The sequence below is a fragment of the Simochromis diagramma genome, unplaced genomic scaffold, assembly GCF_900408965.1.
Source record: "Simochromis diagramma unplaced genomic scaffold, fSimDia1.1 OVJJ01000571.1, whole genome shotgun sequence".
Taxonomy (NCBI): Eukaryota; Metazoa; Chordata; class Actinopteri; order Cichliformes; family Cichlidae; genus Simochromis; species Simochromis diagramma.
This window is the reverse complement of record NW_024386885.1, coordinates 1,100,839-1,120,131: the sequence shown is the minus strand read 5'-3', so window position 1 is coordinate 1,120,131 and position 19,293 is coordinate 1,100,839. Positions and strand designations below refer to the sequence as shown.

Genomic DNA, 19,293 nt, shown 5'->3' with positions numbered 1-19,293 from the left:
AAGATGCAGAAGTTGTAAAGCCAATGGCCTTAAAACTAATTATCAGTTACATCAATTCTATAACATTCTGGAAGCCAGTGTTCAAATGCAAAAATGAGTGCAGGAAGTAAAAAGGCTTTTGCAGTAGTCTAGACATGAAGAAATACAAGTCTTGTCTTGAAATTTGTTTACATTTTTATAAAATTATAAGATAAAACATGACTACATTAGTTTCACTGTGTGATGCTGAAAGTTATCAGTTAGAGCTACGAATTATCGAGTAATTCGAATAACTCGATTATAAAAAATTATTAATACAAATTCTTTGTTTCGATGCTGTTTAAAGCACAGCTCATACCACTGTTGCTATGGAAATGTGAAACATTTGTGATTTAAAAACAGACCTGAAATGGTACTTAGGAGCAGTGTTTGAAGAAAATGTTTGACAATGTTAACCCCACACACACTGATAACACAACAGCAGCAGTGAGGATGACACTGGTGCAGTTTGCACACACGCTGCGAAGAGCAGCTGAGCTCAGGTGGAGCGAGAGAAAACGTGTTTCTAGTGTCCAAAACAGCAGCTCTGTAATCAGCAATAAAAGCTTTACTGGGAAGTAAAGGTAAACTTCATACACATCATATTTTATTGGCTTTGACCTTCTGAATGTACCTTAAGTTATTTATGCATTTTTTACTTGTGTTTTTGGTTTAAATTTAATTTATTTGCACATTAATACAAAGGGTTTAGTTGTCCTTCTTGACAAACGTTTTCATTAAAGCATTGCAAGGAGTTCATTTTGAAAAACCTGCACCCCCCCCCCTTGTATATTTAGTATTGCTCATTAGAGAAAAGTATTTCCTATCCAATTACTTGATTAAATAACCAAGATTACTCAATTTCTAAGATAATCGGTTGCTGCAGCCCTAATGTCAATTCAGATACTGAACATATGAGAGACACCACCAAGAAGACGGAGCAAAGACAATATGAAGAGGTACAAGCAGCAAGATCAAGATGTTGATCTTGTATGAGGAAGAGTACCAATGGTAGAGACTTCTCAGGTAATTCATTGTGTGGTGCTTTGAGAATGCACCATTACAAAGACAAAGGCTTTAGTTTAACATGGTTTCAGTAGTTGGCCTGAGCATGGCCAGTCAACATTTGGCACCACTGTGAGGAGTCCAAGAAGACGAGAGACGTTTTTCTAAAGATGACTCAATATCATGAATTTATGTACAAAATCCTTTGAACGTGTCCATGTGTCAAATATACAGTACTGAGTGACAGAACCAGTGTACATTAAAATGCAACTTTTTTTGTTTTTAAATTTACATTCAGAAGTCTGTCATTCAACCATGTTTGTACAAAAAAAAAAAAAAGAGAACAAAGATTCTCATTACAGGTTTAAGGCAACAACAGTTCCTGAATCCTGATAACATGGTTTTATGGTTATAAAAAGAGAAAATTTGAAAATAACACCCAAAACAAAAAAAATGGTCCATACAAAATGTCTTTAAAACACAAGGGTCTGATCCATCACATCTGATTAGCCAAAATAAAAAAAATGATAAAAGGAATGGGAGCGTCATCCCAGCAGAGTCCTTTTAACTGGTGTCCATCTTACACTAAGATGAAGAAAAAAAGAAGAAGAAACCGATTAGAAAATAGTGTTCACAGTATTATCCAAATAATTAATGAAACTGATTTTATGCAGCCTGATTACATACCTCAGCATTATAGGCATCCAACTGGGCATCAAGTTCCTCTGCAGAAAGCTGGGGTCTGTTTCCTCCTCCCCTCCCGCGGCCTCTGAAACCTCCACCGCCGCCGCCGCCTCCACCACCACCACCTCCTCGCCGCCTTTCAACCCTGGGCTGACCGAGCCTAGTCCGATCAAAACCTTTGTTTGAGCTGCAAACGATAAAAAGAAAGAGGGTTACTCCAGAGAACCTGTAAAAGCCGAACAAGCTCCCCCCACCCAGATAAATGGAAGAAAATTAATGGAATTTGTTGTCGATTTTGCAATAAATCACTTATCAAATCTCAAAATCCGTGTAATACATAAATTGATTTATTTATTTTTTTACTGCGTAACATCATAACCCATTTTCAATGCCTATGTCATCACATTAACCCATCAACCTTGATTTACAACCCCGGATCCTTTTTTTTAAAAACAAAAAAAAACATACCCTTGTGTATTCTGTCTGTTCTCTGTGTCGAATTCTGAAGTGGCTTGTTGGATTTTCATAGGGCGGCCTGGCGGGAAAAAATAAATAAAAATAACAGAAGTATAAATTTAGTTAGTTACCATTAACAACACCCATGTGCACACGCCTAAACAAGAGAACAAGCATGGGAACAAATCCTCACCATCAAGCGGTACGCCGTTATAGTGCTTCATGGCTTTCAGTGCATCTGCCTTATTTACAAAGTGGACGTCTGCAGTTCCTTTACTGCGACCAGACCGATCATAGTGTATAGATGCCTTCTTCAATGCTCCGAACTCAGCAAACAGCTCCTAAAAAGTAAAATCTGGAAAATCAGTGCCATTCCTCAGCATCTGAAGTGAGCAAAATAGATCTGAGCTTAGATAATTACCCTGATATCAGAATCAGAGACACCAAAGTCCAGATTGGAAATCAGCAGCTTGCTGCCGTTTCCTCCGCCATTTCCACCACTGTTTCCGCCGCCGTTTCCACCACTGTTTCCAGCACGTCCACCAACATGCTCCTCAAACATATCGTGCTGCCATTTATCGGGCAACTCTCTGGGCTGTGGAGACAAAAAAATTAAATACAGGCTTAGTTTGTGTTTTGTTCTAGGAAACTCAGAGTGCTACTATGATGGCTTAAAGCACTTGAATATTGAATGTCTGAAGGCTATTGAAAAATGTAATCTAATAACCAGTTTACGGTCATTACTCCCTATAAACATCACGGGAATCAGGCTAGAGGCATCATCCAGGTCTTCACAGGAGGAGTCCATTCAAAAGGGATGAGAGTCTTTCTTCAGTGCCTGAAAACACTCTTCTTTCCACAGAGGTGGTGACAGTAAGGCAGCGAGTTTCCACAGGTTGGAAAAAGCCCCATGTTAATTATGCGGCCAAAAAAATGAAGCAAGGGCCCCACTTTGAAGCAGTTTTGTCAGGAGGCAAAAAAAAAAATAGTTTGGTAGACAGGATTTCGGCTCTTTTTGCGCGAGCAGGCTATAAAATGCTGACAAAGCCAAAAACAAAAAACAACAACAGCAAAAAAAAAAACAAAAAAAAAAAAAACCCCCACTGCAGCGAGGGTAAAACATCCATATCAATCACAGCAGCCGAAGAAATACAAGAAAACAGGCACAGAAAAGTCCCTCAGAGTCCATGCTGGTTCAGCTCCTAGCTTCTCCTGTTACTGTTAACTGAACCATGCTAGTTTCCGGAAGTCCGTAATCACGTAATTACACCTTTAATGACGCATTTTAAAATACATTTCCAATATTTTAACTATTTTCACAATTTCAACCGCTTTTCTTCCATACCCTCGTGTACGGCGTGGATCTGTTGTTTCGGTTGAAGTTGCTCTGTCGGCCCCGCGCCGGCCTCGACGGCCCGCCGCCTCGACCTGAGCCTCCAGCCCGGGCGAACGTTCCTCTCCCGCGGCCTCCACCTCCGCCTCCGCCTCCTTTCTTGCTCATCTTGATAATGTCGTCCAGAGACATGTCCATCTTATCACCCATGGCGCTGTTCAAACTTCACCGACAAAGAAGACAGACAAAGACTACCGACAAAGCGTGCAGAGGAGGCTGTTTATAAGCTACCGGCGGCACGATGTTGAAATTGACGGAAATGACGTCAGAGGGAAGCTTCGCTGACGCAGAAGCTCCGCCTTTTGAAAAAAAAAAGACACTTTATTGAACTTTAATAGTAAACGATTAATATGTAAATGAATATGTAGCATTTTCTATATTTAAAGGATAAGTGTGATATATAATATTTTTACATTTCCAAAACACAATGAAGTATCAAAAACCGTTTTGCTTGATATAAGCAGGACAGATTTAAACAGAGAATTCGGTTCAATTTTATTTACATTTTTTTTACATAGCACCAAATCGCACCAACAGTTGCCTCAAGCACTGAGAATAAAACCTACAAAAGACAAACGTTCAATTTCTGACCATGAAAACTACAAATAATTAAAAAGTAATATTTGGCAGGGAATATCGTAAATAAAGCAGCTCAAAGCTTGTGGCCATCAAAAGATTTTTTTAAAACAAATTTTTGATTTAGGAGAAGATTTCAAGGAGGTCCCTGACTCCACAAGCCCTAACTTTTTATGGTTTGGTTGATGGCAAAAGTTTTTATTACCATGATGATGGACTTCAAAGGCCTTGTGTTGGCATCTGAGACATATTGGGTCAACATTTCTGCTTTCTAGCTCCAGACACAAAAGTTCTTTAAAAGCAATCAGTAAAATGTTTAAAGTGATTCTAAAAAAATATAGGGAGCCAGTGTAGAGAAGCCAGAATCAGAAATATTTAGACAAACTGTTTTGACTCATTCTTATACAGTATTCTTCATTAAACTGTTATATGTAAGTGATAGATTTGTTTTAACTGAAATATCGCTTTGTGAATGTTTATGAAAAGTTAAATTCAAGTCAACATTTTAAAAGAAACAACAATAGTAATAAAAAGAGGTAGCGTTAATATGACAGAAGAACACAAATGAATAAGAAGTTCTTCTTCTTACCGGGATTATACACAGCAGAAAAAAAAGGAATCAAACTTTTGAAAATTAGAAATATGTTATATTAGAAGATCCGCTCTGATGTAAATTATGATTTTTTTTCTCATGCAATTTAATAGTTTGACATTTTCCAAACACAAAAAGCACCAATTTTATACATGCAAATAAAATCTGAGATTGTGTACTAGCTGCATTTTCACTGTTACTGCTGAAGTAGTTTAGTAGTACTTTGATACCACAGATAAGGAACAAAGTTTGGCAACATAGTTTCGGTAAGCTGTAACCTGTAAGCAGCACTGTCAACGGTCATAGAAAAAACAACAATGACCACCCAGAGCTGTTACTGAACTGCTTTCAAACATTGCCTGAGGATTTCAGTTGGTGGCTTTAATTTGCAGAATAATTCGCATTACACTGAGAGCCTAACCGTTTATGTGTCTGAAACCCACCTACAGGCCCACACCTTTTCCTGCATCCTCCTGACTGTTTACATGTTTCACACCACTGGTGCTTCTACAAAATCTAATATTCAGCAACAAGTGTATTTAAAAATGATGAATTTAATCAATCCAACAAACCAATAAGTGGATTAGTTTGTTGGATTAGATGTGATATTCCAGTGATTTATTAATTTAATGAAAAGTTTGTTATATTTTCTGACACTGATGTAGAAAACATGTTTGATTTACTGTAAGTTTTAAAATGATGAAATGATATTGATTGTGGACCTACGTAGAGTGATCAGGTGATCCTTCTTTTTGTGGGACTGTACAGCCTTTTTATCCCGCAGGCAGAAACCTTTCTAAAGTGTTTTTATTTCATGACTGAAGAAAACAGCAAAGATTCCTGCAGGTCAACATGTCAGTACAAAGGTCACTACAAACACACTCAGACATTGGTGGGACATGACAAAAACTATTACAAAGAAAAGCAAATGCAGCTACAATAAACCCCTAATAATTCATTCAAACTGGTAGAAGGTTATTGATTCCTTTGAGGATTTTAATGTTTGGAGTTCTGGAGAAAGCCTGGAGCTCAAAAAGATACGTGTTGTTCATTAAAATTGAAATGATTACTACAGGTTATGTCTTAAAAACCTTGTGGATTATTGGAATTAAAAAGAGAATACTATAGGGGACTAAATTTTAGTTTCTTTAATGCTAATTGTATTTACCTAGCAGTTTCACCCAGCTGAACAAATAAACTGCAAATTAATCCACTCAAAAGCATAGAGTTAACTTGTTCATAGGGGATAATCTGATTTCTTGGGTTTTCTCAGAGATACTTTACCTTGGGTATAAGCTATCATAATGTTCATAAATCTGATTTTAACCACATTGAATTGATTTGAATTTGATGTGTATAACTGCCACATGCAGCAAAAAGGAAACATTAGTTATGAGGTTAATGACAGTTTCCAAGCAAAATGTATACGGTGAGATCATCACCAGGCCAATTATTTGATTTTACGCTGTTTAGATTTGAGTTTACGGCTCTGTGGAACATAAAAGTGTCTGATGATTCTTCTCTTCAATACATCATGTCAACCAGTTAACCTTAGAAAACTAGTCCTGTTAGCTCTCAGTGTCAGTGAGGAATACTCTTTGAGAGTTCTGGCAAAATACTTAAAGACTTTCTTTTCATTTCATTTATTTATTTATTTCACACTTGGTACAACAGATCAAACAAACCAATCACACTTTCTATCAATAAAGCACTACAACCATGTGTGAAAAGGAGCAGGAAGAAGAAAAAGACTTTCTTTTCGATTGCAAGCTGTTAAAGGAACTCGTAGCAATAAAACTGACAATGAACGTGATATAAAGAAACTACCACAGCTACAAACAGGTAAGCCAAATCTTTCAAAAGGTCAGGTTTGGCCCCCGGGGACATGACATTGACATCTGTTTGTGTTTTTGCTGTATAATCAGCTATTTCCATAAACGTACTTTCATTACAAAAATGTTTTGAATAAAGACCAAATCAAATGAGGAACCTGTAAATAGAAGTTACAAGATGTTAGCCCGCTTTCTATCACGCCACATTTCTTACCTTTGATCTTGTATCTGCACTAATCTAATTAATCTGTTGATTAGAAATATAAACTACCACATCAGCGGTCCATTAACTTAGCAGCCACACCTACTAACAGTTGAAGAATAACAATAAAATCCATTCAGATCCTCTCACTCAACTCTCTCAAGCAACAATTATATATCTTCAGTCGTTGACCTTTTAGTGTGGAGTCACTGACGTTACAATCAGATCATCGCTGTCCTTTTGAGTTTCACAAACCTGTCCACGGACCCATCTCTTATCTCTTATCCCACACCTCTCTGCTCTTTATCTGTTTGCAATTTATCCACTGCTGGATTCAAAAAACAGATATTGTTAAGTTTCTTTCTTCTACTTTGTTTCATGTTGGAAATTAATAAGTATATTCTTGAACAAAAATATGGTTTATAAATAAACTGTATTGACTTATTTTTAGCTTTGGTCAAATTAAATAGCAGCATCAGTTTGTTAGAGCTTCGGTAAAACCCGACCAAACTGGACCATGAATAAAATAAGGTTTGATGAGTCGAGGAAATCACAGTATTGAAGTGAAAGCATGGAAACCAGTAAACTAATAAAATTTATTATCTTAGTATTTATGATACAAAACTAATAGCTGTACCTTCACTAGCTGAAGCAGATGGCCTCCCCTCTCTGAGCCCAAATCTGTCTGACATTTGAATTTTTACATTGCAGTTTAAAGTGATTTGCATCAACTGCTTTTTGGCAGTATTAAAAACAAGAAAAATTAAAACAACACCCTCGATAACAGCTTTGTAATGAAAATATATGGGGCTAATTTAAATTAGTGTTACTATTAGAAATATCAGGCACACAAAAATGACCACTATGACTGACAGATTAAAATAAAATAAAAAAATTAAAAAAGGAAAAAAAAAGGAAAATTTCTGAGCCAGAAAAAGCTGGCAGACAGCTGGACGTAGCAGGGAATGTTTGCTCAGATCAGAAGACAGCTCACTTTAATGAAAATGAGCTCGCAGTTCTTTGAGTTTTCAAAGTTAAAGTCATGAAAAGAACACAAAACTAAAACAAAAGCAACACAGTAAACCACATGAGAAAAATTCAATTACAACAGTTCTGTGCTGGAAATGTTAAGTAGAAATGAAAAAAATGACACCTGCAATTTGTATATTTTTAAGAAACAGTCCCCAAATAAAAGGAAAGTAAGTATACATTCAACTTTGTGAACCTGAACCTTGTGTTGCACTTTTTTGCAAAAAAAAAGTTAAAATTTTCTGCGAGTTGACTAATCAGGGAATTATGTCATTGATTGCACTGTTTTAAGTTTTACAGGTCATCACAAAAACTACCTCAGTATGAACCTCTCTAAAACCCTAGATACAAACTAAACATAAAAGGGCAGAGTCGCCTCTATTTGTTAAGGAAACTAAGATCTCCCGGCATCTGCAGTAAATTGCTGGAGATGTTCTGTCAGTCTGTAACTGCAAGTGTGATTTTCTATGCTGCAGCCTGCTGGGAAGACAGCATCAGAAACATGGATGCAAGGAGGCTGGGCAAAGCAGTGAAGGAAGCTGGCAGATTGGACACACTGCGGGTGGTACAGGAACAGAAAAACATCAGTACTGGATGATCATTCGCACCCACAGCCATCAGGCTTTTAAATTCTCATACAAATAGGACATGAGTTATGTCAGACACTCAAGTTTCCCTTTGGGATCAAGAAAGTTATTCTCATTCTTATCAATGCAAATGTTCTGGCAGGAAACCCAATGTTCACCAGCTGAACAATGAAATGAAACTTGACTTTTAAACAGTCCAAGAATGAGCAAATGAGAAAGCCAGCGAGCCTTCATCTCCTCTTTTGAATTCAGTTTGTAATAACTTCTGTGCCCTCGTCCTTTCTTTTCATTAGTACATTTTTATTTGTATTTTTTCCTATTCCTCACACTGACCAAATTTTCTCACAGAATAAATAAATAAATAGACAAACTTCTCCAAAGACAAAATAAATAAATAAATAAAAACGATCACAAACAAACAAACAATCAAAAGTTGGAATCAGCGCGCCAAGGAGTTTCGCCTGGTGGTCACGTGACTTCCATCCTAGAATACCTGTGAAAAGTCGGTAAAAGTCAGATTTCTGAGGCTTGCGATCATTTTATGTTCATTATATTCATTATTTATTTATCGAAATGGTTTCTTAACTTTGTTCATAAATATCTAATTATAAATTATTTTATAAATGCCTGATTAGTAGCCAGCGAATGTCGCTTTGTCTAATTTTTTTAGCTAACTGTGCGGCAGAAAAATGGCGACTAACAGTCGTGAGGAGGAAAACACTGCTGCCGCTGCCGATGCTGCGATCTGGAGGCAAAGGCTGCTCAAATGCTGGAACTTTGTCCTGGTCAACACGTTTTTGTTCCTAAGTGTGTTGGGGGTTGCTGGTGGTAAGTGATAACTGGTTAACCCACCAGTTACTTTGTTCTGAGCGGTATGGTTTTGTGCTGCTGTTAAATGTATTTTAATTTCACTTTATTGTGATTATTCCAGGTTATTGTTTAGCTGCACAGCGCTCCGTGACTAAATGTCTGTGGAAGTGTTTTATAAATAAACTTACAGGGTTAATTTACTTCTGATGCAAGTCAAACAGTATGAGGCAAGTCCACAGGCTTAATTACTGAATTTTAATCAGGGTAAATGTGAATTAAAATAACGTCAATATTAATTGCGCATGCGCCAGTGGTTTCTTTATTTCCTTCTTTTTCTTTTATGTTGATAGCAGCTGTTATTAAAATGTTTAGCTGGTCACAGATGATCAGAACTCTCTCTTTTTGGCATATTTGTTGCAGGTGAAAATCCCACCAGGTTAAACAGCTACATCTAGTGGGCTAATGGAGCCATCGCAGGTGTTTTCACCGTTTCCACTGTTGACAGTTGAAAGCTGCTGATACCTCCTTGCTGTTGAAATAATTCAAATAACGTTTACATGGGAACATTAGAAAAGGTTGCTCCTGCAATTTATTTACTAAAATTAAATATTACAATAAAACAGAAAGAATAAAAAAGAAATACAAAATAAAAACCAAATGTGCTAGTTTATACCAAAACAGCATTATTTCTTTTTTAAATTGCAAGTGTAAATAAAAATACTCATTGTTCGTTTGAAAATCTAACAGACAGGGTTTACACTGATGATTCATTCAGAGTAACTTTCATTTTTATCCAAATCTTTTACAAAGTTGTGGGATGGAAAAATTAGCACACTGAAGGCTAAAAAACAAAAATGAAGGGTTTCTGTCAGAAGTGACTAACTACCAGATAGGTCTGTTATCTAAAAAAAAAAAGTCTTCTTTGGGGGGGATTTGGAACAATGGAGATATATAAATCCTTCAGTTGAGTCTCATTGTTTTAGGCAGTGAGAAACTGTATTTGGTATAATCACAGTTGGCTGTGTATATACTGTTTTTTCAGGCTTCTGATCCATGGCCTGGTGATTCTGCCAATGATCTTTTTCTTGTTTGTGAGGCGTAACCCCCTCCTTGTCATGAGAGCGGTCACTTTAGTCACTGCAATGCTGATCTCATCCAGGTAAGACACACACTGAGGGCGGTGTTCTGTTGTAATCAGAGGGTAAGTTCAGATGTAATCCTGGATTTACAGGCTTATGAAGGTGGTTCACTTTTTCCTTCCTGGCTTCTGTTAGGCTTTATTTATGACACATTTTTCCATTTTCTCAATACTGCTACTTGTGTTGCAGCCAGTTTCTATTATTAATTTCTGATATAGTCTGACTTCTTTGTAAAATATGTTGGTTTAAGTGAAGCCAGATAAAGAAAAGGTTTTAGCACAGGCCCCACAGCTGACCGAGTAAATGTTTTATAATTCCATAACTGTTCAAGCACTAACAAATGATGTGCTGCCTCTCATAGCTCTGCTGCATTGCCCCTGATGTTTTTGTGCTGTGAGGAGAAACTGAGGATCAACAGAAAAGTCCCTCGCTTCATGCTGCCCATCTGCACCAGCACCAACATGAACGGAAGCGTCCTTTACGAAGTGGTCGCAGTCGTTTTCATCGCCCAGCTCAACCGCATCAATCTGAACTTGAGCCAGTTATTTACCATTGCGTACGTCAGTATTTCTGTTGTTTCAGGCCTTTAAAAATGCATCATGCAGACTCTGAAGAGTCTGTATGCTTTGCTTTGGTGTGCAGTGTGACGGCAGCAGCCACCAGCATCGGCGCAGGAGGGATCCCAGCTACAGGAGCAGTGACCACTCTGTTTGTTCTGACAGCGGTCGGCCTGCCTGCTCAGGATGCCTCTATTCTGGTGGCTGTAGAATGGCTCCTGTAAGTTTTGCTTTCTGTTCATTTTAATGTCTGACACATTACTACTGCTGCATTTTCACATCTTAAAAACTGTTTGCTGTGTTTGTGTAAAGTTCCAAAGATCTCAGCAAATTCCTGAAGTCCTGCAGTAACTCGAAGTGACTGTTTTGTGGGGCTTTATCATCTTGCATGTCACTGTGGAGGAATTTCAGCCCACTCTTTTCAACAATGCCGCTTCAGTTCATTCAGGTTTTCAGGCATTCATTTATGCACAGCTCTTTTTCAGCCCGGTTTTAGCTGTCGGCAGATGGCCTCACATTTGACTCTAGAATAGTTTGATATACAGAAGAGTTCATGGTCGGCTCAATGACTGAAAGCTGCTGAAGGCCTGTGGCTGCAAAACAAACCCACATCATCACCACTATGATGACTGTTCATATTTGTATTGATGTGCTATGTTTAGCTGTTCATGTGTTTGAGGGTTGAAACTCATTATCAGAGTTCAGAAAGAACGATTTGCTGACTGACTGCGTTCTGTGGTCATTCTTTGCCTTTCAGAGATCGATGCAACACCGTCGCCAACGTCTTTTCAGACTGCATTGGTGTGTCGATCATCTATGAAGTGTCCAAAAAAGAACTGGAGGAGCACAGACAGGAAATGATACAGTAACTATGATGACTTCTTTTCTTTTTAACCATAAGATTTTCTCAGAGGTCCTTAAGGCCCATTTAGGATTTGTTGTTGTTACGATATGATAATTTAGCCTTTTCTGAAGGCTGAACTGTATTAGTTGTAGTCAGGAGTTCTGCAGCTTTGAGAGCTAATAAACTAGAACTGGAGATCCCCGAGTGATTCTCTTTAGAAGATGGAATTCTGAATGAAAACCCCCAATGCAAAAACAGAGTCAGAGGATATAAAGAGCAATAGGAAAGATCTCAGATTTTAAAGTTTAAATGAAAACTGTTCATCACAAATAAAACCACCTTGAGACACATTTATAAACAATATAAAAGACGGACATACATGCTAGCTTCCCTGTTCAGACCCCGATGCTGAGTGCCTTGAACCAGGAGTGATATCTGTGGCCACAATTAACTTCCAGGCCAGTAAAAGCCTGAAAAAAATGGCCTTTAGCTCCTTCTGTGAACTCAATAAACACGCCACATATTAAGTTTAGACTCAGTTGCTAATTTCAGGCCATACTGAACAAAACTTGGTTTATTTTGTCATTTTTGGTCATCCTAAAAGCGATGATTTCACCGTGCGTTTTCCCCCCTCTCTCATCACACTGGGGCTCAAAACAGAAAATGCCTCGACTTGGTAACAAAACTTCCTTGACCAGTGGGCGATGTTGCAGCAGATACATCCATCTTTATACAGACTTTGTCACATGTTTGTGAGATGGAAAATGTTCAGTTTGTTGTAGATCTTAAAGGACAACATCTTACTTGTCTTTGTTAGGATGGATTTCAGCTGCAGATGCTGCCCCTGACCAGATCCAGGTCCACCTCAGCGACAGGGACTCCGATAACGAGTCCCTATATATCCCACCGGAAAATCCATTCTCCGAGTTCAGTGATGCAGCGGAGCAGCTCGACCCCAACCCGTCATCCTGAGACCCAGTTTTAATGATTTAGTGATGAGTACAGTGGAGCAGTGGATGTGGTACAAAAGCCCTTTGATCGGTGTAAAAATGGAATAGATGAGTCTTGTTAAATATTCTCACCTGTATATACACTTCTATTAAATTTATGTAACAAGCTGTTGAAAGTTATTGAAATGTATTTAATTTCGATTGATGGTGTTTTGGAGGAAGGAAGGTTCAGGGTTTCAGTAGTCATCATCATGGGCTCATCGGATTAGAATGAGAATAAGCAGTCATCATTTGCAGGTTTTGTCGTTTTATTGTATAACGGGTAAAGGAAAGAAAGACACACATGGACTGCTCTCTCTAAAAAGGACATAAAGTATGATTTAAGTAACTCAAAATGATACATGAACTCAGGAGCCTCAAAGAGAAACTCACCTCAGCTGCCGCCCCATGTGGGAGTGAAGAGTAGGTGAGTGCAGTCCTTATATAACGAGTGACAGGTGAGTGCAATTAAGGCCAAGCACCACACCCAATCAAAGGTGACGAAAAGAAACAAGGTGCATCTGGTGAAGTGAATGTGCTAAAAGGTGAGCCTTTACAACAATGGAGTAAATCTAGTTATTATTTGGATTAGAATAAAATTCATATAATCACTTTTGGCCTCATTTTCATGTTGCTGCACGTCTGCTGGTGCAAACGTCTCTAAAAATCCAAATGCAGTCTGAAATTATGTTGAATTTTGTGTTTATGCATTACGAACATCATACACGTGTTAGAAAACAATCACTGGCAGAGAGGGAGGCTGATACTGGACAGCAGAAACTGGAGAGAACACAAAAACAATGCTGTAATATTAGGCCCACACTGGTCTTTCTCGTCCATATTTTGAAATATTTAGCAGTTCGGTGACTCATATTAATATATCCCTTAATCTTTTCCTATTTATTTTGGCCATAGTTGGAGTGAATATCTGACTTTATGGATGATAAGCTGTTTGTTTATGTGTCTGCATGTTTCCACATACATCTCTGTATTCGGCTTTTATTCTAACTATAAAGCACTTGGGTTTTGAAAAGTGCTTTACAAATAAAGTTATTATTATGTCAAAGCAGCTATTATGCCTTACCACAAACCAAAAAGGTGAAAAAACAAAAACTAGTTGAAGTATTAGTGGTGTCCCTCAACTCACCTGTGCTCAATAAACGGAATGAGAAAAAAAGAAAAGTCAAAAGATTATGGCCAAAAATTTGAACAAGTTAAAAAAAATCTTAATCTTCAGGCTGCAGAGACACAAAGATTTCAACAGAACAATTACCGGTTCCCTCAACACGGGGAAAGCTAAGCACATGCATTATTTCTCTATCCTCTCAGGGCATCTCACAGGAAGTGCAAAGTCAGGGTAGAGTAGCCACAAGAGACTGAAACCCAAAACAAAACGGACACTAAAATAGAGCAGATACACTGAAGACACTGCGCTCACTGAGGAAACACAATATTTTCAGGTCAGTGCCAGTCACTTGGGTCAAATTTAGGACCAACATACTGACTGTAAGAAATAGATCTACAGTAAGTCCTCATTAAAAGTGGCAGTGTTGAGGGCATACGTCCAGAATACCTTTTTCATTTTGTCCCACCAGTTAGCTGACCTGAGGCTGCTGTGGCTGAAACGCTCCCAGGATGTGCTTCCATAGTTGGCCATAAGTTTCCTATGCAAATGATCCTTCACCTCTGACCTCTGTAAACAGTGCTGAGATAAGTTTTGTGGGCTCAGTCATTCATTTTGATTTATTATGAATTAACCTTATATTTTTAATATTCATACCAACGTGGGGAAGCAAAATGCTCATCTCGACGCTTTAAAATGGGATGGACTGGAGCCAGCCTCAAGTGGTCACTGGAGGTACTGCAGTTTTTGGCACAAGAGGCTATGATGGCTTTTTGCGGTTTTCCTCTGTGATCGATTAGTTTGATGTCATTTTAAAGATGCAAATGCAGCATTGACATATCTTCATGTGAAACATGAGACAGAGGTTTTTTCACGTTAAGCAGGGAAATGACGGCAAAGTCAGACAAACTGATAAACTTTATTTAAAAAATAAGTATAAAAAGTCATACAAAAGACTATAAAGAGAACATTTAACTCACAATAATCAAAAGGCACAAGTAACCAACTTGATAAGCTGCACACTGCACACACTGCAGCCTGTTTGGTTTTGTTAGTTCAAAGCTTTCAACAGGCAGAAGTCGTAAAGTTCCTACCAAACAAAATCCAAAGATTCATTTCGTTCACAGCATTTAAAAAAAAAAGATCTGAAGCCCTGACAGGAAACAACAAATCTGTGCTGCTGGAGTTTTAGGTGGAGTCCTCCTTCCAGCGAACATCGACTCCACTCAGAGGGCATCCAGACCAGCTCTGTCAGCGCTCCTTCCACCAGTCCTCCGCAGTCCTGGATCAAAGTTGAGGCACCTCACAGAGTCAGGATCCTGGACCGACGTGGCTTTGCCTAACCATTCCTGCAGAGCAGACGATTTTCAGGGTTTAAAGGCTGCTTCAGGGAGTCTCAGTCGTTGGCAGCTAGCCCGAAAAGCTCCAGCAGCTCCTTGTTGTCCTCATCGATGAGATCAGCCGGCTTCTCCCCGCAGTCGTTCTCCAGCTCGGGGTCGGCACCCAGGGAGAGAAGAAAGCTGAAAGAAAGATAAACCGTCGTCAGTGAAAAAGATCACCATGCTTCAGTGTCAGGGAGGTGACCTTCTACATCTGTGGAGCCACTGTAAACATGATGTCAGCCTCCTCCAGCTGGCTCACTGCGATTCGTGTGGCTTCCTTGGATTTGCATTGCACACAATCTTCCCTTAAGCTAAACTTTTTAACTATAAAGGAGAAAGTCTCGAGGCTCACCGTGCGATGTCTGGGAAGCCATCACTGCAGGCCATGTGCAGAGGGGTCCATCCCTCCTCGTCTCTCTGGTGGATATCTGCTCCATACTGGACCAGGAGCTTCACACACTCCAGGTTCCCAGACAGGACGGCCTCGTGGATTGCAGCCATGCCTGCTCAGAGAGGAAAGCAGGACACAGTTAGCGCACTGAATAAAGTCTGAGAAGAAACATTTCTACTAGTGTAACTGAGCCTTTCATTCGCGTGGCTCTCACCGGAGTGGTAAATGGTGTCGAGCGTCACTCTCTGGGCTCGGATGAAGCGTCCAATCCTTTCTAGCTCGCCCTGTCGCACATAGTCCTGGAAAAGGATGTCATTGGGGAAGTGGACACTTCGGATTGGCTTCAGAGAAGCAGCGCCTCTGCAGGTGATTGGGATGTCCTGGATGCAAGGTTTGATTCCCAAGGTCTGGGATGCAGGGCAGTGATAGTATTTCATCATGGTCTCTGCAGAAGTTTTCAAATGCAGCAACTAGAAAAAGATCAGTCGGTCTGTTCTCAGTGTGGCTCTCTTGCTTTCTAGTGAAGAGTTCCTCTGAAGGCCCGGCCTCCCCGTGGGTCTTTTTATACTCTGTCGGGCTATTTTAGGATGCAACACCTCACAGATCCAGTGGCGAGATTTGGAAGATGAGTAGTCCCTCTGGCAGGCCTTCCCACTGGCCTGTCACAAGCTTCACGTCTCCAGACATTACAGCCAGTAACCCTTACCGCTGCTGTCACCCCCACATGCCCAGATGCTGTTCACTTAAAGATAGCGGTGACATCTTGCCAGCTGGGAGGGGGTGGGAGAAGATGGAGGCTTCTAGTAAACACCAGGCGGTGTTGGTGGGGGGGTCACAGAGGGGTAAGCTTGCTGGCATGTGGAGGCTGTTGACCAGTAACTGCCTGACACAAACAGTCAAGAAAGGACGACTGTCATCATGGTCATCATTATGTGTAACACAGGATGGGTAACTTCCAGATTACTGGGGTTTGCATCATCCTCTTTATCAGTAAGGCAGCACCGTCTTCCTCAGACTCCTTAAATGTGAAGATTTTCTTCATTTCACTTTAAGCCGTTTTTGTCTTTCGAGCTGTGCGATGCTAAAATACAGATGGATGAATTGCCTTGAAGTTTTGTTCAATGATAATCTCCAGATGAAAAATGTAAACACATTTGTGAAGTCCTCTGACTCCGCCTCTTTTAAATTTGTTTTAAAAAAAAAATTTCTCATCAAGTTTGGTATTGAGCCTGTGGCGGCTCCTGGTATCATGTAGAGTGACAGGGAAACACTCGGTGCATTATGGGAAAGCCCCAGCAGCCTTTACCTATTGTAGAACAACTAAGGGATGGTCACCTGATACAGCCTTAACTACAAGCTTGGTGAAAAAGGAAAGTTTTAAGCCAAATCTTAAAAGTACAGCCTGAAAACTGAAGGTGATACACTGATTATTTAAGACCTTGCATGCGAAGAGAAAGATTTTAAGTTCTGGTTTTAACAAGAAGCCAATGAAGAGAAGCTAATATGGGCAAAGTAAGTAATAATAAATAAGATGATGTAAGCATCTCTGCTTAGACAGCCTCCCCTGTGACTTGAATAAATGATGGCGTGGATGAAAAGTGAATGCATGGAGAAATAAAGCAGAATTAAAAAAAGGCTTTCTGCAATAAAGAAAAGTCTGATGTGAGCCTTTTTTCCTGTCTGGCCCTCGCTCTCTGACTGACTCATGGGCGTGTTACAGGATTCAGTGATTCATCATCAGATGGTGAGAATGAGACTCTGAGTGACTGCGTGCCTGATCATTTTTAACCACAAAAATTCATGCTGGGGACTTTACATCAGCTAAACATGCACCATCCTGTGTCCACAGTATAGTTTAATCAGTCATTTAAAAAGTTTAGAAACTGAACATCGATGAACAGGTCTGCGGCTCTCACCGAGGAGGGAAAAATCACACACTGGGGTTTTTTTTTATTGACTAGTTATTTGTTTAACCACTTAGTATGGAGCTTTGAGACCTTCACGGTGGAATAAGACAAACCAGAAGACAACCCAGCCTCTGGAGAATAATTAACCGAGCCACATTTTAGGACTGAGAAACTCCTCGCTCCAGTTTCGCAGGCCTCAGTTTGCTGACTGAAAGGCTGCACTGGGAGGGGCAAAGGGCTTGGACTGTTGACCCCACTGCTGACCTCCAGTATGCTGGCTACGTGCCGGAAAGCGGCACAAACACCAGTCAACGGGCACATTAGCAGCCCTGTGAGGCTGTACTGCATGTTCAGCTGATCTGTGAACACACAACAGCTGAAGACGTGCGCACACGATGCATTTCGACTTTGCTGGGATTTAATTTCAACTTTAAATACCATAAACAATATATGTAGGGTAGTTTTTATTTATTACAGCATTTCAATGAACTACACGTCTGTCTGTGCTATTGATGAGATTCCAGCATCCCAGTTTGGTCCAAAGTTACTTCAGTAATACCTGAAACAGAGAAAAAAACAAAAAACAAAACAAAAAAAAGAAGGTACATTTATACTACTATAAGAGGTTGAAAAAGTGTTATAGTTTTAGTCTTTGAGGACACTGACATTTTTGAGTGTTGGCTTTGAGACTGTGGCTTTATCAGGACTCTGCCTCCTTTAATAATTCATGTTTTAAACCTGTGACATAAAAGACTGAAAACACAAATCTGTAAAAGCTAAATCTACAGTTGTAACCTATAGATTCAACAAAAAGGAATTTTTGGTCATTTTCTGCACTTATTAATATAACTACATTTATTATAGATCCTTCTGTCTTCCAGGTCTTTATTTTTGCTTCATTTCATTTTTAATAAATCCCATTTTGATTTTGAATACTCCATATGGGCTTAAATTTATAATCATTTACTTTTGACTACTTTTTTCCGGATTGAACATTATGTACCGTATACAGTTGGGGGAGTAGCTCTCATTTAGATCATGTTTGAAATAAATCAGTAGTGTGTAGTTTCAGTAACAAATAAAATACACAAAAAAAATAAATAAATAAGGGAAAAAACAAAACAAAAGCATGAGGCATTTCATTTTTACACTTTTTTTAAATTTATTTATTGGCCACCATTTCACGTTTTCCACATTAATTTGGATATGATGGAATGCTTCGTTAGGATTCCCCCTCCCACACCACCATCGCTGTTCAGCTGACATCACCTCGCTCTACTCAAGCTTCCCCTCCCTGCCCCACACTCACGCACACACGCGCACACACACACACACACACACAAACACACTGAGGCAAAGTAAGGGGGCTGCGTAGAGCCAAAAGGGATGCAGGAGGTACAGTATGGGTGAGGGGGTGGGGCTGTTCCAACTGTTCCCTCCCCGCTTCAGATATCAGACACGTCTCTCAGACCGACCCGACCAGTAAACTTAACCAATCTCTGTTTGCTGTAGTAAACACATGAATCTCTGATTAGGCATGAATGCAGTGCAACCCATCAGAATCCCCCATACTCCCACCCACCAGGTCTGAGAGCGTCCACACGGGCCAACTCTGCCCCAACCGGGCCAAACTGGCAACAGCTGGGCACAATGGTACATTATTTAAAAAAAAGAAAAGATGACAAGTCCTAAATAATAATAAAAAAAAAAAAAAAACTCAAAGTGAGAGCAATTAAATAAAATACGATTTCCCCAAAAAGTTAACTTTGTTCCTTTC

At 39.5% G+C, this 19,293-nt stretch overlaps 3 protein-coding genes and 1 long non-coding RNA gene across 4 annotated transcripts; 1 reads left to right on the top strand and 3 right to left on the bottom strand.

Annotated features, from left to right (window-relative positions):
* Positions 1 to 1,182: 1,182 nt before the first annotated feature.
* On the bottom strand, positions 1,183 to 3,819 carry LOC120734567 (THO complex subunit 4-like). Its single transcript, XM_040033419.1, has 6 exons — positions 3,509 to 3,819; positions 2,585 to 2,758; positions 2,357 to 2,504; positions 2,176 to 2,242; positions 1,711 to 1,894; positions 1,183 to 1,608 (listed from the first exon to the last, which is right to left on the bottom strand). Exons 1-6 carry the CDS (start codon positions 3,704 to 3,706, stop codon positions 1,588 to 1,590), a joined length of 792 nt encoding a protein of 263 aa, XP_039889353.1. The 5' UTR covers positions 3,707 to 3,819; the 3' UTR covers positions 1,183 to 1,587.
* Positions 3,820 to 8,857: 5,038 nt separating this feature from the next.
* LOC120734561 (excitatory amino acid transporter 3-like) lies at positions 8,858 to 12,768 on the top strand. The gene is made up of 6 exons (XM_040033417.1): positions 8,858 to 9,202; positions 10,227 to 10,343; positions 10,685 to 10,879; positions 10,966 to 11,100; positions 11,638 to 11,745; positions 12,542 to 12,768. Exons 1-6 carry the CDS (start codon positions 9,141 to 9,143, stop codon positions 12,570 to 12,572), a joined length of 648 nt encoding a protein of 215 aa, XP_039889351.1. The 5' UTR covers positions 8,858 to 9,140; the 3' UTR covers positions 12,573 to 12,768.
* A 108-nt stretch (positions 12,769 to 12,876) lies between these two features.
* Positions 12,877 to 13,137, bottom strand: LOC120734566. Its single transcript, XR_005696040.1, has 2 exons — positions 13,107 to 13,137; positions 12,877 to 13,031 (listed from the first exon to the last, which is right to left on the bottom strand). It is a non-coding gene; the product is annotated as an uncharacterized LOC120734566 (long non-coding RNA).
* Positions 13,138 to 14,736: 1,599 nt separating this feature from the next.
* Positions 14,737 to 18,525, bottom strand: ppp1r27b (protein phosphatase 1, regulatory subunit 27b). Its single transcript, XM_040033418.1, has 3 exons — positions 15,824 to 18,525; positions 15,571 to 15,721; positions 14,737 to 15,356 (listed from the first exon to the last, which is right to left on the bottom strand). The coding sequence occupies exons 1-3, from the start codon at positions 16,047 to 16,049 to the stop codon at positions 15,233 to 15,235; spliced, it is 501 nt and encodes a 166-aa protein (XP_039889352.1). The 5' UTR covers positions 16,050 to 18,525; the 3' UTR covers positions 14,737 to 15,232.
* Between the last annotated feature and the right edge of the window lie 768 nt (positions 18,526 to 19,293).